Raw genomic sequence first — 19,973 nt, 5'->3', positions numbered from 1 at the left:
AAATGGCTATCCAGTCTCTTCTTAAAAACTTCCAGTGTTGGAGCATTCACCGCTTCTGGAGGCAGGTGGTTCCACTGGTTAATTGTTCTCACTGTCAGGAAGTTTCTCCTTAGTTCCAGGTTGCTTCTCTCCTGGATGAGTTTCCATCCGTTGCTTCTTGTCCTGCCTTCAGGTGCTTTGGAGAATAGCTTGACTCCCTCTTCTTTGGGGCAACCCCTCAAATATTGGAGCACTGCTATCATGTCACCCCTCGTCCTTCTCTTCGTTAAACTAGACATACCCAATTCCAGCAACCGTTCTTTATGTTTTAGCCTCCAGTCCCCTGATCATCTTTGTTGCTCTTCTCTGTACTCTTTCTAGAGTTTCAACATTTTTCACATCATGGTGACCAAAACTGGATGCCGTATTCCAAGTGTGGCCTTACCAAGGCCTTGTAAAGCGGTATTAACCCTTCACGTGACCTGGACTCTATCCCCGTTAATGCAATCTTTAAAGATGCTTTTTCACGAGGCGATTGGACTTTTTGAGCAAGAAGCAAAATGTCTTCAAAGAAAAAACAAGGTAGTCCAGTTGCCTCGTGGAAAAAAAAAACACCTTTGGGACAATCAAGACCTGGAGGGCTGAGCATCTCCATAGACAATCCCCTGAAATAGGTGTTAGCAACGTTGGAGATGGGATCGGGAATAAAAGAAATCAGGAACGGTCTGGGAGCGCCTCTTTTGATTTAGGGGTTTTTATTTGGAGCCCCAGAAACAGGCAGCTCGCCTCTCTAGATATGCATCAGATCTGTGCATCTGGAATTGACCTGCAATTTACAAAAACTTGTGTCTTTTCATACAAATTGGTTGGTTGGAAAAGGTTCAACAGCGGCCTCCTGATTTTCTGCTGTCCAAGGCTAGCCCAGCTCTGCTCCTGTGCAGTCATGAACATTTATTCATCGGTCATTTCACAGCCAAGATCCAAGGTGGTTCCTCCACCGTTGGTGTGCTTGAATTTCTCTCCTGTTTCTGAAAAGGCACCCACAGTTGGTCCTCGGCTGAGCCCAGCCTGCCAGGAGGGGCTGCTCCCATCAGCAGCTCGAAAAGAAAATAAAAGCGGTAAGATGAATGTCAGGGTTGTCTTGATCCAATGATATGCAGGCAGTCCCCGACTTATGAGCCATGGAATGGAACGGAACATATGGAATGGAAGGGAAGGGAAGGGAAGGGGATGGAGTGGAGTGGAGTGGAGTGGAGTGGAGTGGAGTGGAGTGGAGTGGAGTGGAGTGGAGTGGAGTGGAGTAGAGTAGAACGGAACAAAATGGAATAGAATATGGAATAGAATATGGAATGGAATGGAACAGAACAGAGAAGAACGAACAGAGTAGAGAAGGAGAACGAGTAGAGTAGAGTAGAGTAGAGTAGAGTAGAGTAGAGTAGAATAGGAATAGAACAGAACAGAACAGAACTCCAGGACAACCGTCATAAATAGGAGTCAGTTACCAAGCACCTGAATTTTGATCACGTGTCCATGGGGTGGATGTTGCAATAGTAAGAGAGAAAAACAGTCAAAAGTCACTTTTTTCAGTGCTGTTAACTTTGAACAGTCACTAAATGTTGCAAGTCAAGCACTACTTATAGAAGCAGGCCAGCACAGGCAATCCTTGACTTACACCCATTCCTTTAGTGAAGTGTCTATGGAGATATCTCAATTATGGCTGAGATATCCAGATATAGATATATAGATTAGGGGTGTGTGTGTGTGTGTGTGTGTGTGTGTGTGTGTGTAGAGAGAGAGATTAGATTAGAGAAAGAGAGAGAGAGAGAGAGAGAGAGAGAGAGAGATACAGATAGACAGATATAGATAAGATAGATAGATAGATAAGATAGATAGATAAGATAGATAGATAAGATAGATAGATAGATAAGAGATTAGATAGATAGATAGATAGATAGATAGATAAGATAGATAGATAAGATAGATAGATAAGATAGATAGATAAGATAGATAAGAGATTAGATAGATAGATAGATAGATAGATAGATAGATAGATAGATAGATAGATAGATAGATAGATAGGTAGAGATAGAGAGAGAGAGAGATAGAGAGAGATGGAGAGATAGATGGAGAGATAGATGGATGGATGGATGGAGAGATGGATGGATGGATGGAGAGATGGATGGAGAGATAGATATGTTTTTAGGCTTCATCTGCTGGTGCTGGCTTGTGTTTTGTCTCTGCCTCATGAAAAGGGGAAAGAGAACCGCTGCAGCACGTCCTGCCCTGGAGGTAACAGTCTAAATTTAGCCAAGTGGTGTTTGTTGAGAGAAAAAAGAAGAAGAAGATTGAGAGTAGTACAGGAAATGCTGAGAACAAAACATGTTTTTTTTATTATTTTTTTGCTCTAAAAATACATTTACTTTAATCTCTTGGGAACAGAGAGCCCTGTCGGGGAGAAAAAAGAACCCAGAAGCCCTGTGAAGTCAGAAGCCATTGTGGGGATAGGACGGGGTAGGCAACCTTGGCTTTTTATGACTGGTGGACTTCAACTCCCAGAATTCCTGAGCCAGCCATGCTGAGGGAAAAGGGAGGGGTTTCCAAGCTGAGCCCTGCTGGCTCAGGAATTCTGGGAGTTGAAGTCCACGAGTCATAAAAGAGCCAAGGTTGCCTAGCCCTGGCCTATACCAATCAGGTTTTCTTCAGTTGGGCATTATGGGTTTTGCTCGGCTGAGGAATATGGGTTTTGAAGTCTAATTGGTTAAGGAGCACTGCTGCAAAGCAGCAATGAAGAGTAATGAGGATGCATATGCTCAGATAGCTGCTTATATCCATTTTCTCTGGACGTTTAAGTAGGCTACTTGGCCGCATGCCCGACAAATAATGAAGGGTCCATGGATGGGAACACTACAGATGGCCACACATAAAGAGGTAACAATTGCTGCCCCTGTCAATAGAAAGCTAATGGAGATTCCTGAACCAAAATCAAACTTCAACAGCAAGCAGAGATAATGCTCAGGTTTAACAAGCCACCATCTTCCAAAACACCTGGGTCTACCACACAACCAATGATGTTTGTCTTGAAAGGACAGGGCAGCTAAAGGCCAGATATAGTTTAAAGATTTAGGGTGGGGTGGAGGCTAAAACCTACAAAGAAATGTTGCAAGAATTGGGTATGTCTAGACCAGGGGTAGGCAACCTTGGCTCTTTTATGACTTTATGGCTCAGAATTCCTGAGCCAGCATGGGGAAAACCTTGGCCCCTTCATGATTCGTGGACTTCAACTCCCAGAATTCCTGAGCCAGCATGGGGGAACTATGCCCCCCCCCTCATGACTGGTGGGCTTCAACTCCCAGAATTCCCGAGCCAGCCATGGCTCAGCTTGGAAACCTCTCCCTTTCCCCTCAGCGTGGCTGGCTCAGGAATTCTGGGAGTTGGAGTCCACCAGTCATAAAAGAGCCAAGGTGGCCTAGCCCTGGTCTAGTCTTATTCTGGTTGAGCATCTTCTTCCAATTTATTCTGTGCTAGAACTGAAATCTTTGTTTCCTTGATGCTTGGTACGGTATTCTAGCGCCATAAACTAAAGCAATTCAGATCCAGTGCAGTTGAAGTCCACCAGTCCACCAGTCATAAAAGAGCCAAGGTTGCCTACTCCTGGTCTAGTCTAAAGAAAAGAAGGACTAGGGGAGACATGATAGCAGGGCTCCAATATTTGAGGGGCTCCTACAAAGACAAAGGGGTCAAACTATTTGCCACAGCATCAAAGCGCAAGACGAAAAACAATGGGTGGAAACTGGTTAAGGAGAGAAACAACCTAGAACTAAGGAGGAATTTCCTAACGGTGAGAGCAGTTAACTAGAGCAGTGTTTCCCAAACTTGACAATTTTAAGGCATGTGGACTTCAACTCCCAGAATTCCACAGCCAGCGTTGCTGGCTGTGGAATTCTGGGAGTTGAAGTCCTCATGCCTTAAAATTGTCAAGTTTGGGAAACACTGAACTAGAGAAACAGCTTGCCTCCAGGAGTTGTGGGTGCTCCATCACTGGAGGCTTTTAAGAAGCGACTGGACAGCCATTTGACTGGAATGGTCTAGGGCAGTGGTGGCGAACCTATGGCACAGGTGCCAGCGGCGGCACTCAGAGCCCTCTCTGTGGGCATGCGCACCATTGCCCCAGTCCTAGGCCTTCAGCTGGGTTTTATAAAACCTTTTCGCTTTAGGCTTCCGACACCATGTGCAAAAAAAAAAAAAAAAAAAGTTTCAATCAGTCAATTTCAACTTCTTGCGGGAAAAACAAATCTTGCAAAGTTGGAATTGATTGATTGAACTTTTTAGTCCCACCCAGTCTGCCGTTACCACCACAGCCACACCTACCCAGTGGGCCACACCCACCCAGTGGGCCACACCCACCCGGCACCCGATGATGCGTAAGTGGGTTTTGGGTTGCAGTTTGGGCACTCGGTCTCTAAAAGCACTGGTCTAGGGTCTCGTGCTTGAACATGGGGTTGGACTAGAAGACCTCCAGAGCCCCTTCCAACTCTATTATTCTATGTTCTATGATTTAAATCCCTCCCTCTTGATCAATGAAACATGCATATAAGCAATGACTAAAAATATAAGGTGGGGTCCGTAATTTTGCTCTAATTGCAACGTTCCATAAGGGAAAATGTCCTTTTCATGCAATGCAAACTTGGAAACCTTTTTTCCAAATAATTCTCTGACTGATTAATATAAACTGTTGATAAAGCCAAGCGAGATTATCAGGGTTCTTGGGCCTTCTGCAAAAACATTCCCAGGCTGTATTTTCAAGGTTCAAAGCAGTTTATGATAAAGTACTCTATTCATTTAAAAAATAACTGAATAACTGCAACCATCCCCAGTACTATAACAGCATTCAAGATGCTCAGCTCAGCTTACGGTTTTTAAAAGAAGTATCTTGCAACTTTTCCCAACAGTCTGGATAGGAAATGACCCGACTCTGTTCATCATTTCCACAGCCCTGTCCAACAAGCCAAGAATGTGAGACTTGATAAAAGTTATGGAGCATGGTCTGATTTGAAAAGTCCAGGAATACATAACCTCATGCGGTTAAAAGTTGTCTCTGACTAACACAGGTAAGTTGTGCTGATCACCGTGTATTTTAAAGGTTATGATCTCTGCTTTGGATGGGAAGATGCAGAATTGCATACCAAAAAAAACATCTCAGTTCCTGAAATTCCAAAGGATGAGTTCAAGGACAGTTCCATACTAGAGTACAGAAAACATCTGTCTGCTATAAACTTTACACTCTCAAGCAAATACAAAAATATCTGTCTGCTAATCAGGATTAGGACTACTATATACGGGGTGCAAGAATCCAGAAGAATTGTGGATTTTTGTGTCGTCTATTTCAGTTTATAATAATAATAATAATAATAATAATAATAATAATAATAATAATAATAATAATAATAATGTTGGAAGGGACCTTGGAGGTCATCTAGTCCAACCCCCCTGCTCAGGCAGGAAACCCTACACCATTTCAGACAAATGGCTGTCCAGTCTCTTCTTAAAAACTTCCAGTGTTGGAGCATTCACCGCTTCTGGAGGCAGGTGGTTCCACTGGTTAATTGTTCTCACTGTCAGGAAGTTTCTCCTTAGTTCTAGGTTGCTTCTGTCTTTAATGTCACCTAATGACGCTCTGGATTTTGATAGCTTGTGCTGCCACATCGACATTGCTTTTATCCAAGAAGTAACTGGACTTAACAAAACAATTCCACTATTGGAAAGTAAACAGTGTCCGTAGGATTCACACTTATTGCTGACCTATGGCTTTTTTCCGTTGTGGTTTATTACACAGCAGAAATTGACCAGGATCAACATACATAGCCATAACTTCTGGTTTATAAATCACAACGACTAGGTTCCTTTCATATGCTGAACCAAACAAAGTCCATTAAAGCTTAATTTACATGTAAACCAAGTGTAGGGTCCATTCCTATTCGCTTTAGGAGACAGTTACTTCCTTAAAAAGTCCAGTCACTCCGGGCTCATTAAAGAATCAAAGTTATCCTGACATTAATACCAGCCAATGCATAGGAAAAAGGCCTCAATAAGAATAATTCCAAATGAAAGAGAAAAGAAGATTCAGTATATTTTAGAAAATGCAATACTTTTTATCAATGGCTAGAAAAACGAGGCAGACAGAAAGGAACTTAATATGTATTAGTAAGTTAAATGTTGGAAATCCAGACAATATGTTGCTGATCAAATATTAAGCATTTGTGATTATAAAAAAATAATGTTTGTGTGTGTATGTATATGTATGTATATATGTATATATGTATATGATATATATATATGATATATATGTGTGTGTATATATATATGCGTGTGTGAGTGCACTAAAAAAATTTGGATTGCTAACAAAGAGTTAAAATGTGTGTGTGTGTGTGTGTGTGTGTGTATATAAAATGAATAATGCCACTCAAATCTCTGAAAAATGCTTTGTAAGAGGCCAAAATAAAGAAAGAAAGCAGGCATGACTCATCTATTATATGTGGTTATTGGTTTGAAAATAACCCAAGCATTCATTAACTGTTGAGGCATCCAGCTGTAAGAAAGATCTTCTCAAAAGGCAGGTAGTCCTCGATTTACGACGACAATGGAACCCCAAATTTCAAGCAAGACGTTTAAGTGAAGTTTGCCCCATATTATCTCCCTTGCCACAGTTGTGAAGTGAGTCACTGCAGTTGTTAATTTAGTGACCCGGTTGTTAAGTGAATCTGGTTTCCCCATGGACTTTGCTTACAAAAAGGGATCACATGACCCAGGGACACGGCGACCGTCATAAATACGAATCAGTTGGCGAGCATCCGAATTTTGATTATGGGACCAAAATGGGGATGCTGCAACGGTCGTGTGAAAAACGGTCATAACTGGCTTCTGTCAGGGCCGTTGTAACTCTGAACGGTCACTAAATGAACTGGCCTATGTCAAGGACTATCAGTAACTGGGATGGTGGATAAGCTGGCCTCCTGGACATCAGCTTGGCACAAGGGACCGCAAACAGGCAGGAAATGTTTGAAGCTGGGTAAAAAAAACCTCATTTCAGGGTTCACACGCTGCAGGTCCAACCCCAATCCTCCCAAAAACACAAATGACAGACGCCTTCCTGTGCCATTGTTTCTAGCCAAACTGCAGGTCGGATAGGGAGCCACAAAAGTCACGTGAGACATGATGAGTCACGGACGTGTCTGATACAAGTCGTTGCTGCTGCCCTGGGCCGCCTTTGCTTCTTAGCTCGTGTGGGTCAGCTGGAGGGAGGGGGGAAATAGCGGTGGGTTTTTAATCTTCACACAGCAGCCCCAAGAACTGAATAAAGAGAATTTCCATTTTGCTTTGAAGAAAGCTAGAAGAGCCAGCACGGGAAGCTCTTGACGTACAACGGTTCATTTAGGGACCATTCGAACTGAAGAACTGACTTGGGACCCTTTTTCACACTTACAACCTCCCCAATGGGTCACGGGATCAAAAATCAGACGCTCGGTAAACGTCTTCAAGAAAAAAACACTGCAAGGAAGTGCAGTTGGCTCTTGAAAAAAGCATCTTTGGGACAACCAGGACCTTGGATGACGGAGGATCCTCACGGACATTTCCCCTATCCTCACTCAAGTTTATTTCACAACTCTTGAGTTTCAATGTTATGGCAAAACACATTTTCTCTACTCTTCTTCTCACCCTACACCAGAGGCCCCCAACCTTTTGGGCACTGGGGACCGGTTCTGTGGAGAGAGTTTTTCCGCAGATCAGGCAGTGCATGGTTTTGTGTGCTGCCTGCATCTCATGGATGGGGCTTTGCTTGTTTGTTGCTGGCATGCTGCAGCCCAGTACCGGTCCATGGACCGGGGGTTGGGGACCTCTGGATTAAATGATCACAACTATAAACATAAATATGTACATGTACATACATATACGTACGTACGTATGTACGTACGTATGAAATGGTTTAGGGTTTCCTGCCTGAGCAGGGGGTTGGACTAGAAGACCTCCAAGGTCCCTTCCAGCTCTATTCTATTCTATTCTATTCTATTCTATTCTACATTCTATTCTATATTCTATTCCATATATTCTATTCTATTCTGTTCTATTCTATATTTTCTGTTCCATTCCATTCCATTCTATTCTACATTCCATGCTATTCTACATTCTATTCTATATTCTTCTATTCTATTCTATATTCTATTCTATTCTACATTTTATTCTATTCCATCCCATTCCATATTTTCTATTCTATTCTATTCCATTCCATTCCATTCCGCATTCTATTCTACATTCTATTCTATTCTCTATTCTATTCTATTCTCTATTCCATTCCATTCCATTCTACATTCTATTCTATATTCTACATTTTATTCTATTCCATCCCATTCCATATTTTCTATTCTATTCTATTCCATTCCATTCCATTCCGCATTCTATTCTATTCTACATTCTATTCTATTCTCTATTCTATTCTATTCTCTATTCCATTCCATTCCATTCTACATTCTATTCTACATTCTATTCTATTCTATTCTATTCTATTCTATTCTATTCTATTCTATTCTATTCTCTATTCCATTCCATTCCATTCCATTCTACATTCTACATTCTATTCTATATTCTATTCTATTCTCTTTATCTATATAAGCCTTTGCTACAATGCTATTAAATCAATCCTGGCAGAACCCGAAGAGGTTTGACTGCAGAGTTCTTTTCCTTGCCAAGGGCTGCACAATTTTGCAGTCCAAAACCACCACAAAAAAACTCCAGGGGGCTCAGAATCTGCAGCTGTAAAGCAAACAGCCATAAAATAACTCCTAGCTTCGTCTCAGGTTTTTCAGCACCTGCTGTGAAAATGTCTTACAAACACCATTGAAGTATCTCAGAAGCCTAGGGGTTTAATGCACAGGCAGTCCTCTACTTACAACAATTCATTTAGTGACTGTTCAAAGTTACAACGGTGCTGAAAAAAGGTGACTTAGGACCGTTTTTCACACTTAGGACCGTTGCAGCCTCTCCCATGGGTCACGTGATCAAAAATTCCGACGTTTGGCAATTGACTCGTATTTATGACCACTGCAGCGTCCCGGGGGAGGGTACCCCTTTGGCGACCTTCTGAGGATCACAGTCAATGGGGAAGCCAGATTCACTTAACAATCATGTAACTCATTGAACGACTGCAGTGATTCACTTAACAACCGTTTTGCTTATCCACAGAAATTTAGGGCTCCATGGTGATTGTGCCTGAGCCCCAAGAATTGCTCAATTTCTCCCTGTGTTTTGCTTTAGAAATTCTACTTGAGTTTCTAAAATCAGGGTGTTGCTGGAGAGGGGAAAACCCCAGCGCAGACTCTGAAATTCCATCCCCAAATAAAAAGCATTTCTAGGCTAGATTCAAAGTGCAATTTTAATGCCTTCTTGGGAGGAAACCACAGGGCCTTGACTAAATAGAGATACAAAGGACTGCGCTATGAATTTTCCCCAACCACAATTAATTCAACAACAACTCCTGGGAAAAAACCTCTTTTCAATCCACTATTTGGTTAGAACAATTATGCCAATATTCTCCACCCTCTTAATTCATTATCATTGGGGTATTTCCTGTCACCTGAAAGATACATGACACACACACACAAAAAATCCCCACTATAATTGAAAATATCACCCAGCAAGACTGGAGGCATTTTACACAACAAGGTTGTTTGCAGCAGATGGAAAGAACTGATCTTAATCACAAAATAAAGCACACTACGTTGTTTGCTTCATTAAACAAGATGCCAAAATGAAACCGGGTTTCCCATTGTATTTTTTGTTCTGTCTATCTCAGTATTTCTCAACTTTTAAGATGTATGGACTACAACTTCCAGAATTCCTAGAGCTGGCTGGGACACTGGAAAGGGATGTGCCTTTTGTACACAAATGTAATAATCTAAAGTAACAACAATTATTTTTGGGGGGGGGGGGAACTTGGTAGGGTTTAAAATACCAGCAAACCACAACTATAATTTAAAGCCATATTACCAGTGCTGTTTTATTTATTTCTCCTGTTATGATAAACAAAGGCATCTATAGAATTTCAGAAATTCTTGAGGCCTTTCAGTGTCATTTTTAGCAATCTGGATATACTAACAATTGAAACTTAATAACATCTGCAATGTTTTAACGGTGTCTATTCAGCAATTTTAGGTCCACAAGCTCTATATAGCACAGGTCAAAACATCCCTCAAATGCTGCTTAATAATCAAGTTCTCCAAGGGTAAGCAAGTCAAACAGTATCAAGATATCAAATTATATGTAAGAAAGACAGGACTGAGTCCTTGACTGAACAAAGCAAGCTACAGAAATTGAGGAGATAAATAACAGTCTTCCAAATAATCATACGGAAAAACTTCCAGAACTGAAGTCCTCCTAAGACTTAATTGGGATTTTTTTTTTTTTTTGGTGTATTAAGATATTTACCGCGGATGTCATACAATTTTGCCCGCAATTATTACCCCTGTCAGTCTTACTAAAAACGAAAGTCCGCCTCTAAGCAGAAAGGCTAGAATAATCTGCCTTTCAAAGGAGCCTCAGAAAACAGCAGAAGCGGCCTAGTTATTTTTGTTGTTGTTTTGTTGCGTTTTTGCTTTGCAAAGCCACCGAAAATAAAATTTAAAAAAATGATGATCATCAAGAGCTGAGCCCAGCCGGGGCCTCTATTGTAGCCCTGGGAAAAGCCAGCACATTCACCACGCTTGGCAGGTTTTCGCAGCTCGGCCCCATCTGCCTCCCCTGCATTAATTCACACAACCCCCCCCCAAAAGGAGGCTGGGACACCATTCCCACCCTCAGAGCCCCCAGACCCAAAAAGACCCCCCTCCTTTTTTTTTTTGAAGGGAAACTTTCACTTCATCACCTCCACCTGGAATTCTGTCGTTAAGCGGGGCAGCCCCCCCCCGCGCTCTTTTTCCCTCCCGCCCCAGATTTCTGACATGACCCTCCCGCAAGTCAACCCCCTCCCCCACTCCCAGGCCCATAAGCCGCGGCCCCAAGGCCAACTTTCACACCCACCCACCCACCCACCCACCCCGGGTTGCCAAGGCCGGATCCTTCCCAAGCCCCCAACTGGGGCGGGGGTCTCCATCACGGGGGGGAGGCAGCGAGGCCCGGCGGAGGGCGGGATGCGGTGAGGGGCTCCTTTCCTTCCTCCCTCCCTCCCCGCCGCCCCCCCCGCCCCAAATGTCTGACACGGCCCTCCCGCAAGTCAACCCCCTCCCCCACTCCCAGGCCCATAAGCCGCGGCCCCAAGGCCAACTTTCACACCCACACACACACACACAGGCACAGCCGAGTTGCCAAGGCCGGATCCTTCCCAAGCCCCCCACTGGGGCGAGGATCTCCATCGCGGGGGAGGCAGCGAGGGTGGGATCCGGCGGGGGGGGCTCCTTTCCTCCCTCCCCCTCCACGCCCGGGGAAGGGAAGGAAGGGAGGGAGGCCTGCAGCGCCCCCCCTCCCGGGGAAAGACCCCCCCCACGCCCAGGACCCCCCCCCACAGGCGTCCTCGGCCTCCGCGGGCGGGAGAGGTCGGGCGCCCCTGGCTGCCAGCCCGGGCGGCGGCGGAGGAGGAGGCGGCGGCGGCGGCCCTGCCCTGCCCTGCCCTTCTCCGGGCAAGAGGCCCCGCGGCCTGCCCGGCCCGCAGCGGCAGGAAGCGCGGGCGGAGCGGCGGGGAGAAGCCCCCCAGCCCGTCGGGCCGAGGAGCCCGCACAAAGAGGCAGAGGCGGCGGCGGGCGCGCTGGCTACAATGTCTCCGCCGCCTCGCCACCATGTAGCCAGCCAGGCGGGCGGGCGGTGGGCGCGCTGGCGGCGGCGGCGGCGCTCGCTTACCCAGCGGCAAGGCCGTGTTGAGCAGGTGGGAGCTGCCCATTGAAGCGGGCTCCGGGCGGCTGCCGGGCGCGAGGAGGCGAAGCAGATGGCGGCGCCCCGACGGTGCCCCCGCCGCCCGCCCGACGCTGCGCCCAGCCAGGCAGGGAAGGGGAGGGGGAGGCGCGGCCCAGCCCAGCCCAGCCCGGGACTGAGGCTGGGTCCGCCCGCCCGCCCGCCTGCCTCGATCTCCCGGTTGCTGCCAGGCGGCGGCGCAGGAAGGCGAGCGGGCGGGCGGGCGAGGCGGGAGGCACCTACCCGGCCGGGCGAAGGCGACCAACAAGGGCAAAGGCGGCAATTGCTGAGGCTCCTCCGACGCGGCGTTGTTGCTGCTGCTGCTGCTGCCGCTCGGCCGCCTCTTCCGTCCTCCGCTGGCCGGCCGAGCCGGGCCCGCTGCGGCCAGGCGGGGCGCTCGGAGCGGGCCGCCGCTCTTGCTGGCGTCCCTCGCCGATCCGGTGGCCGGCGGCCCGTGGGGATCTGCGAACACGAGTCGGGGGGGAGTCAGAGGGAAGGGAGGCTTGAGGAGGCGTCTGGGAGGGATTGGGAGTCGAGAGGAGGGGGGAGAGAAGTGAGGGAGACGGGGTGGTATGGGGGGGGGGCGGTCACCAGGAGATGAGTTCTAGTTCTGCCTTAGGTATGAAAGATAACTGGGCGACTTTGGTCCAGTCACCAGGAGATGGGGAGTTCTAGTTCCATCTTAGCCATGAAAGCCAGCTGGGTGACCTTAGGCCAGGGGTAGGCAGCCTTGGCTCTTTGATGACTGGTGGACTCCAACTTCCAGAATTCCTGAACCAGCCATGCTGAGGGGAAAGGGAGAGGTTTCCAAGCTGAGCCAGGCTGGCTCGGGAATTCTGGGAGTTGAAGTCCACGAGTCATGAGGGGGGCCATGGTTCCCCCATGTTGGCTCAGAAATTCTGGGAGTCCAGAATTCTAGTCCATTTTAGGGACTAGAAAGCCACCTGGGTGACTTTTGGGGCAATCACCTTGAGCTCTGCCGCTGGGGAATTCTGGGAGTTGAAGTCCACACATCTTAAAGTTGCTAAGGTTGAGAAACCCTGCTTTAAGGGACATCATCTTTTCTTACTTGAGTTAATTTACTTATTACAGGTAAAAACAAACTTTGCAATTTACCACTATCATCTTACACTTGGTGTGATCAGATGACAGAGTTGGCTGTCTGGCCTAGTATGGGCTGGGAAGTAACCTGCATGGAGTCCAAGTCATAATTTCGATTTTTTTTTCCTTCCATGCAGTCTGCATTTTTATATATATGCATTTTATATATATATATTTGATTAACTAAGTGTTGATCCCTTGATTGCAACAGGAATTGACCAAACGGCTTGTCATCCCAGCCTGATGTTGTGGGCTGACAGAGGGATTGGCTCAAAGTCACCCAGCTGGGTTTTATGGCTGTGGCAGAACTAGAACTCACAGTTCCCTAGTTTTCAGCCTGGTACCTTAATCACCAGAGAATACTAGCTGTGGGATGATCACAGCAAATCCAGGCTGACCAGCCAGACTGAAGAATTGTAAAGCGTCTCTGGAGAAGCCCATTCAGCGACTTGGAAATTGACCTCCCCCAAAAACTATGTGAGATTCATAACGTGAAAATTACATCCATGAAATCACTAAAAGCCCAGATCAACTTTGAAGATATCTTGGGGAGGGGGTCCTTAAAAAAAGTTAAAAAGTGGGATTTTTTTAGTCAAACTTTTTTTTTAAAATCAGTTTGTCCAGTTAGAGATTTTAAGGGCCAAAAGGGGGGGGGGGAAACTGATAAGAGGACCCCCAGTTTTAGATCAGGATATTTATTCATCTTGCTGGGGGGGGGGGGAATAATATCAGACTGAAGAAGGATGTTGAGGCCATCCAGTCACAGGGTCCAAATCCAGCCCCCTTCCTCCTCTGGATCATTTGCAAGGAAATTAATCAGAATGTCAGCCTATTAGGGAATAGCAGATGGTCCAGTTATACAACAGGAGCTGGGAAAGATTACTCAAATGCACACATGTGCTTCTTTGGGGCACTCCAACCCAGAGCAGATCAGCAAATATTCTCCTTTCCTTCAGTGTCTATCATCCAGGTCCTGGTTGTCCCAAAGATGCTTTTTTCAAGAGACACCTGGACTTTCTTGTTTTTCTTTGAAGACGTTTCGCTTCTCACCCAAGAAGCTTCTTCAGCTCTGACTGGATGGTGGGGAATGGAAGGATTTATATTCTTGCATGAAGCACAGCTCCCACTTCTCAATGACTCAGGACACAGACAAATCTCCAAGTGGCCTCAAAGACTCTCCAAAAGAAAGCAAATGACCAGCGGTCTGCAAGGAGTATAAATCCTTCCATTCCCCACCATCCAGTCAGAGCTGAAGAAGCTTCTTGCAGGAGAAGGGAAACATCTTCAAAGCAAAATGAGAAAGTCCAGTGGCCTCCTGAAAAAGCAGCACTGAGGACACAGATAAGCCTCCAGGTGGCCTCAACGACTCTCTAAAAAGAATGCAAATGACCAGCTGTCCTCAAGGAATATAATCCTGGAAAAAGCACCTTTGGGACTATTTCTTTCCAGGACCCCATCCTTGAAGAGCAGGGTGCTTTGCCCACCGCTGGGTTCTTGCAAAGATTCCCCGGGGTTGCAAATCTGCACCGGGTTCAAATCCTGTGCAACGGAGGAGGCTTCCCCCCCCCCAGCAGGAAAATAAAAGTAACCCCCTGCCTTCTTCTGCATGGGGGGGGAGCGGCGTCAGGGAAGGGAGACTCCGTTTCAAAACTCTCCCTGCAATCTCAAAAAGGATGCATTTTCTTCATTTTTCCTCCTTTTCATCCCCCCATTTTTATTTTAAGCCGGGGGGGGCGGGAGGGGCGTGGAAGCGGATCCCATAAACCTGCCGTGGAGTTTGGTGATCTCTCCCATCCGGGAGAAACGCTCCGGAGGGAGACGTCAAACCAAGGATTGCGCGCAGGCGGCTGCCCGGTCGGGTCAACTGACTCGCATCATGCAGCACACCCAGGCGGCCGTACGTGGGGAAGGGGGCGGGGGCGGGAGGAGGCCCTGAACTCGCGTAATGGCCGTGCACTTCACGGGCGGCTGCCTCACCTGCCTGCAGCTGGAGCCACGGGCCGCGCAGCCAAGACATGCCCGGCGGAAGAAAGCAGGCCGGGTCCTCGCACGAACGTGGGAACGCGTTCCTCGCTCGCCTCCCTTATCCAGCGGTGGCAACTGCACGGGGGCACAAGAAGGAGGAGGAGGAGAAGAAACGGAGATGATTTTTTTTTTTTTTTGTGCAACTCGCCCTCGGGAAAATCTGACCGCGGGGAAGGGGGGGCTCCCCTCGCCTCCCCCCTCCCTCCTTGCAATTCAGTCGAGACCTTTCGGGTTGTTTGCATGGGGAAATGCACAAATACACAGCAAATCCCGGGCCCCACGCCCCAACAAGCAAACAAAAGAGGGGGGCCCTTAGCCGAGCCCACCGACCAAAAGGGGGTCGCTGATTCCTCCCCTTCACGCGAGCCCCCCCCCAAACTTCCAGCTGCTGATGGATAGAGGTAAGGGCATAAAGTAATACTCCAGCGGTTGGAATAATAATAATAGTAATAATAATAATAATAATAATAATAATGTGCAATCCCAAAACAACTGGAGCACCACTTGAACACCATCATCGGCATTGACAAATTCGCTATTAGTCAATTGCAAAAGGCGGCCTTACTAGGAACTGCTTCCATCCTGCGACGATACCTATAATACCATCAAACATCCACATCTGCCTATCCCAGGTCCGGGGTAAGGACTCAATAGGTAGACAAAATGCCAAATCCAGTCTGAACATCTGGATGACTGTGCGATGATCCATAATAATAATAATAATATAAAACCAACAATAATATAATAACACTAACAACAACCAACAACAATGCTAATCCTAAGGCAGGGGGTCTTCAGACTTGGCCCTTTGATGACTTGTGGACTTCAACTCCCAGAATTCCTCAGCCAGAATTCTGGGAGTTGAAGTCCACAAGTCATCAAAGGGCCAAATTTGAAGACGTCCTAAGGCAGGGGTAGGCCACCTCGGCTCTTTTATGGCTGATGGACTTCAACTCCCATAAAAGCCAGCTGGGCAACCTTGTCTCTCCTTCAGCCCAACTCATCTCACAGGCTTGCTCACAGGAGGAGAAAAGAGCATTTTGCTTCCTGGAGTTACTTTTAAAAATAATAAAGGCAGGATATAAATTGAATAAACAGGGCCGGACTCCCGGTGAATCTTGGTAGATTGTTGCTATGGGTTGTCCTTGACTTACAACTGTTTGTTTAGAGCCAGGGGTAGGCCACCTTGGCTCTTTTATGACCAGTGGACTTCAACTCCCAGAATTCCTGAGCCAGCATGGGGGAACTGTGGCCCCTTCATGACCCGTGGACTTCAACTCCCAGAATTCCTCAGCCAGCATGGGGGAACTATGGCCCCCTCATGACTCGTGGACTTCAACTCCCAGAATTCCTGAGCCAGCATGGCTCAGTATGGAAACCTCTCCCTTTCCCCTCAGCATGGCTGGCTCAGGAATTCTGGGAGTTGAAGTCCACAAGTCATAAAAGAGCCAAGGTGGCCTACCCCTGTCCCATACCATATATACCCTAGACCAGGGGTAGGCCACCTTGGCTCTTTTATGGCTCGTGGACTTCAACTTCCAGAATTCCTGAGCCAGCATGGGGCAACTATGGCCCCTTCATGACTGGTGGACTTCAACTCCCAGAATTCTTGAGCCAGGATGGCTCAGCTTGGAAACCTCTCCCTAACCCCTCAGCATGGCTGGCTCAGTAATTCTGTGAGTTGAAGTCCACCAGTCGTGAGGGGGCCATAGTTCCCCCATGCTGGCTGAGGAATTCTGGGAGTTGAAGTCCACAAGTCATGAGGGGGCCATAGTTCCCCCATGCTGGCTCAGGAATTCTGGGAGTTGAAGTTCACGAGTCATGAAGGGGCCATAGTTCCCCCATGATAGCTCAGGAATTCTAGGAGTTGAAGTCCACGAGTCATAAAAGAACCAAGGTGGCCTACCCTTGGTCTAGACCAAACTGGCTCTTTACATATTTATACTATGCAAATGTAATTATTATTAAATAACAGTTATTTGCAATCAAGAGATACTCGCAATTCATTAAAAAAAACAGTTTTTCATGTGCATGCCCCAAATTAAATATATTTAACATGGCCAAAATACAGGAAGAGCACCAAATAGCACAGGGTTTCAGTCAGGGAGCCCACCCACTCTTCTTCCTGAAAACAAATGATGGTGTTCAGCCCAGCCGAGAATGATCATATGCTCTCCCACCAGGAGGAGACCCTCTTCTAGCCAGGGGCCAGGTTTTCCATCCCTCCGACTACGCTTGTAGCCCTGGAGTTGTATTCCTTAGGCCGCCCAGGAGAAGGTGCCTCTCTGGCCCTCCCTATTGTCCTCCTCATCTTCTCTACTACCTTCTCCCATTGGCACCTTATGGTTATATTACTTTGTTGTTTGTATGTACACTGAGAGCTTCTGCACCAGAGACGAATTCCTTGTGTGTCCAATCACACGTGGCCAGTAAAGAATTCTATTTCTTTTTTCTTTCCTTTCTTTTTTCTTTCCTTTTTTTCTTTTATTTTCCATTCCTATTCCTATTCTGCGTTCTATTCTATTCCATATTTTCTATTCTATTCTGTTCTGCCTTCTATTCTATTCTATTCTGCATTCTATTCTATTCCATATTTTCTATTCTATTCTATATTCTATTCTATTCTATTCAATATTCTATTCTGCATTCTAGTCTATTCCATATTTTCTATTCTATTCTGCATTCTATTCTATTCCATATTTTCTATTCTATTATGCATTCTATTCTATTCTGCATTCTATTCTATTCCATATTTTCTATTCTATTCTATTCTGCATTCTATTCTATTCTATTCTATTCTGCATTCTATTCTATTCTATTCTATTCTATTCTATTCTATTCTATTCTATTCTATTCTATTCCATATATTCTATTCTATTTTATTCTATTCTATATTCTATTCTGCATTCTATTCTATTCCATATTTTCTATTCTATTCTGCTATTCTATTCTGCATTCTATTCTATTCCATATTTTCTATTCTATTCTATTCTGCATTCTATTCTATTCCATATTTTCTATTCTATTCTATTTTATTCTATTCTATATTCTATTCTATTCTATTCTATTCTGCATTCTATTCTATTCCATATTTTCTATTCTATTCTATTCTGCATTCTATTCTATTCTATTCTGCATTCTATTCTATTCTATTCTATTCTATTCCATATATTCTATTCTATTTTATTCTATTCTGCATTCTATTTTATTCTATTCCATATTTTCTATTCTATTCTATTCTATTCTGCATTCTATTCTATTCCATATTTTCTATTCTATTCTATTCTATTCTATTCTATTCTATTCTATTCTATTCTATTCTATTCTATTCTATTCTATTCTATTCTATTCTATTCTCTATTCTATTTCTTATTCTATTCTATTCTGCATTCTATACTATATCCTATACTATCCCATCCCACAGGGATGCAAGAATCCCTTCCTATCACTGAATATACCGTAAATGGAGTTTGGGTCTAGCAGTCCACAAATGTGTCAGAAGGAGACCTTTCAACTATGAAAATCCCAGCCTCCAATTGAGAGATTCTTCCCTCCTCAGGTAGCCTCAACATTCGTTTTTAAGGAGGTACAGAAGCGTCTCTAGAGCCACACGCCGAGGGTGCTGATGACTCACAAGCTGATGGGGCAGACGGGCACGTAAATCCACTTTAAATCCATGCGTCTCAATGGGAGGTGGATTCAACTTGACGGGGGCTCCCTAAATACAAGGGAGAAATTTGCATTCCTGCTGTCAAGGCGGTTCTTAGCTGCTAAAATAGAGAGTTGAAAAAGTGTTGTTTGTTTGTTTGTTTTTGAGCGTCGAAACAAGGGCTCCTGGAAGCTAAGGCTTTCGTGTGCCCCGCTTTTGCACCTGGGAAAGTTGCGTAACTCCCACCCCACCCCCGCCCCAGGAACCCTATCATTTCTCTATTTCCATCCACAGTACTGCTCCCTTTGCAAGATTATGTCTCAAGACCTCTGGGGGAAAAAAATAGAGAAAGTTTGCTAAGCCAGGATGATGATTAAGCCCTTTAAAGATGGGGTTGCAGTTTGGAAGGAAAGAAATCAGCAAAAAAAAAAAAAAAACCCAAAACAACCCCACCCAAATTATGGCAGTGGTGAAACAATGCAAAAGTAGAGAATGGTTTTTAGGGAGATTATTGTAATCTCACACAGGATGATATACGCAAGCGAAGTCTAAATGCTGGCTTCCCATTGGCCACCATTCCTGTAGACCACATTTATGGAGGATTAACTTCCGAACCTGTTGGAACTGAACAGGGGGTGGTGACTCCCAAGAATATTTCACAGGTTCTGGTGCCTTTTAGGGGCAAATTCTCCTGCCAAAATGTCACCCCTTGGGAGAAGAGTGCAAATCCTTCCAGACCACGCCAAACTCTTAAAACAGTGACAAAAGCACCAAGTTTGGTAGAACGATATAATTCCACAAAAATATGTTCCACTTTGTTGTAGAATCCTAGGCCTGGAAGGGACCTCAGAGGTCTTCTAGTCCAACCCCCTGCTCAAGGCAGGAGACTTAAGACTGTATTGCAGTGGTTCTCAACCTTTTTAATGCCGCGACCCCCAACCGGTCGTAAGTCGAGGACTACTCAACCGGTCGTAAGTCGAGGACTACTCAACTGGTGCAGCACCGTTTGCAGAATGGGACTTTTGGCGGGCTCAGCAGGGCAGAGACAGCCTGGACAATTCCTATTGGCTTTTGAAAGCCAATAGAATTAGACTCTATTCAAGAGAGTCTATTCTATTGGCTTTCAAAAGCCAATAGAATAAAAGGGAGTAGCACAGCTAAGGAAAAGGGGGGAAAAATGGCGGACTGCGTTGTTTGGCGACCCCCGTGAAATGGTCGTTCGACCCCAAATGGAGTCCTGACCCACAGGTTGAGAACCACTGCTATATTGGCTGGGAACACTAAGGGG

General features: G+C 45.7%; 1 protein-coding gene across 2 annotated transcripts in view; it reads right to left on the bottom strand.

Moving 5' to 3' along the window:
- Positions 1-12,013, bottom strand: part of CTBP1 (C-terminal binding protein 1) — a 59,194-nt gene extending 47,181 nt beyond the window's left edge. The window contains exon 1 of one of the 2 annotated variants that reach the window (XM_039366693.1): positions 11,860-12,013. In XM_039366693.1, the coding sequence (XP_039222627.1) occupies positions 11,860-11,899 (40 nt within the window). In that variant the 5' untranslated portion in view covers positions 11,900-12,013. Of the gene's footprint in view, positions 1-424; positions 431-11,859 lie in introns of those variants that run through there. The other variant, XM_039366694.1, reaches the window with a different exon arrangement.
- Between the last annotated feature and the right edge of the window lie 7,960 nt (positions 12,014-19,973).

Source organism: Crotalus tigris, unplaced genomic scaffold (genome assembly GCF_016545835.1).
Source record: "Crotalus tigris isolate CLP2741 ecotype Arizona unplaced genomic scaffold, ASM1654583v1 scf7180000020351.1464749751:1500972, whole genome shotgun sequence".
Lineage (NCBI taxonomy): Eukaryota > Metazoa > Chordata > Lepidosauria > Squamata > Viperidae > Crotalus > Crotalus tigris.
The sequence above is the reverse complement of the archived record's forward strand: the minus strand, read 5'-3'. Positions and strand labels throughout refer to the sequence as shown.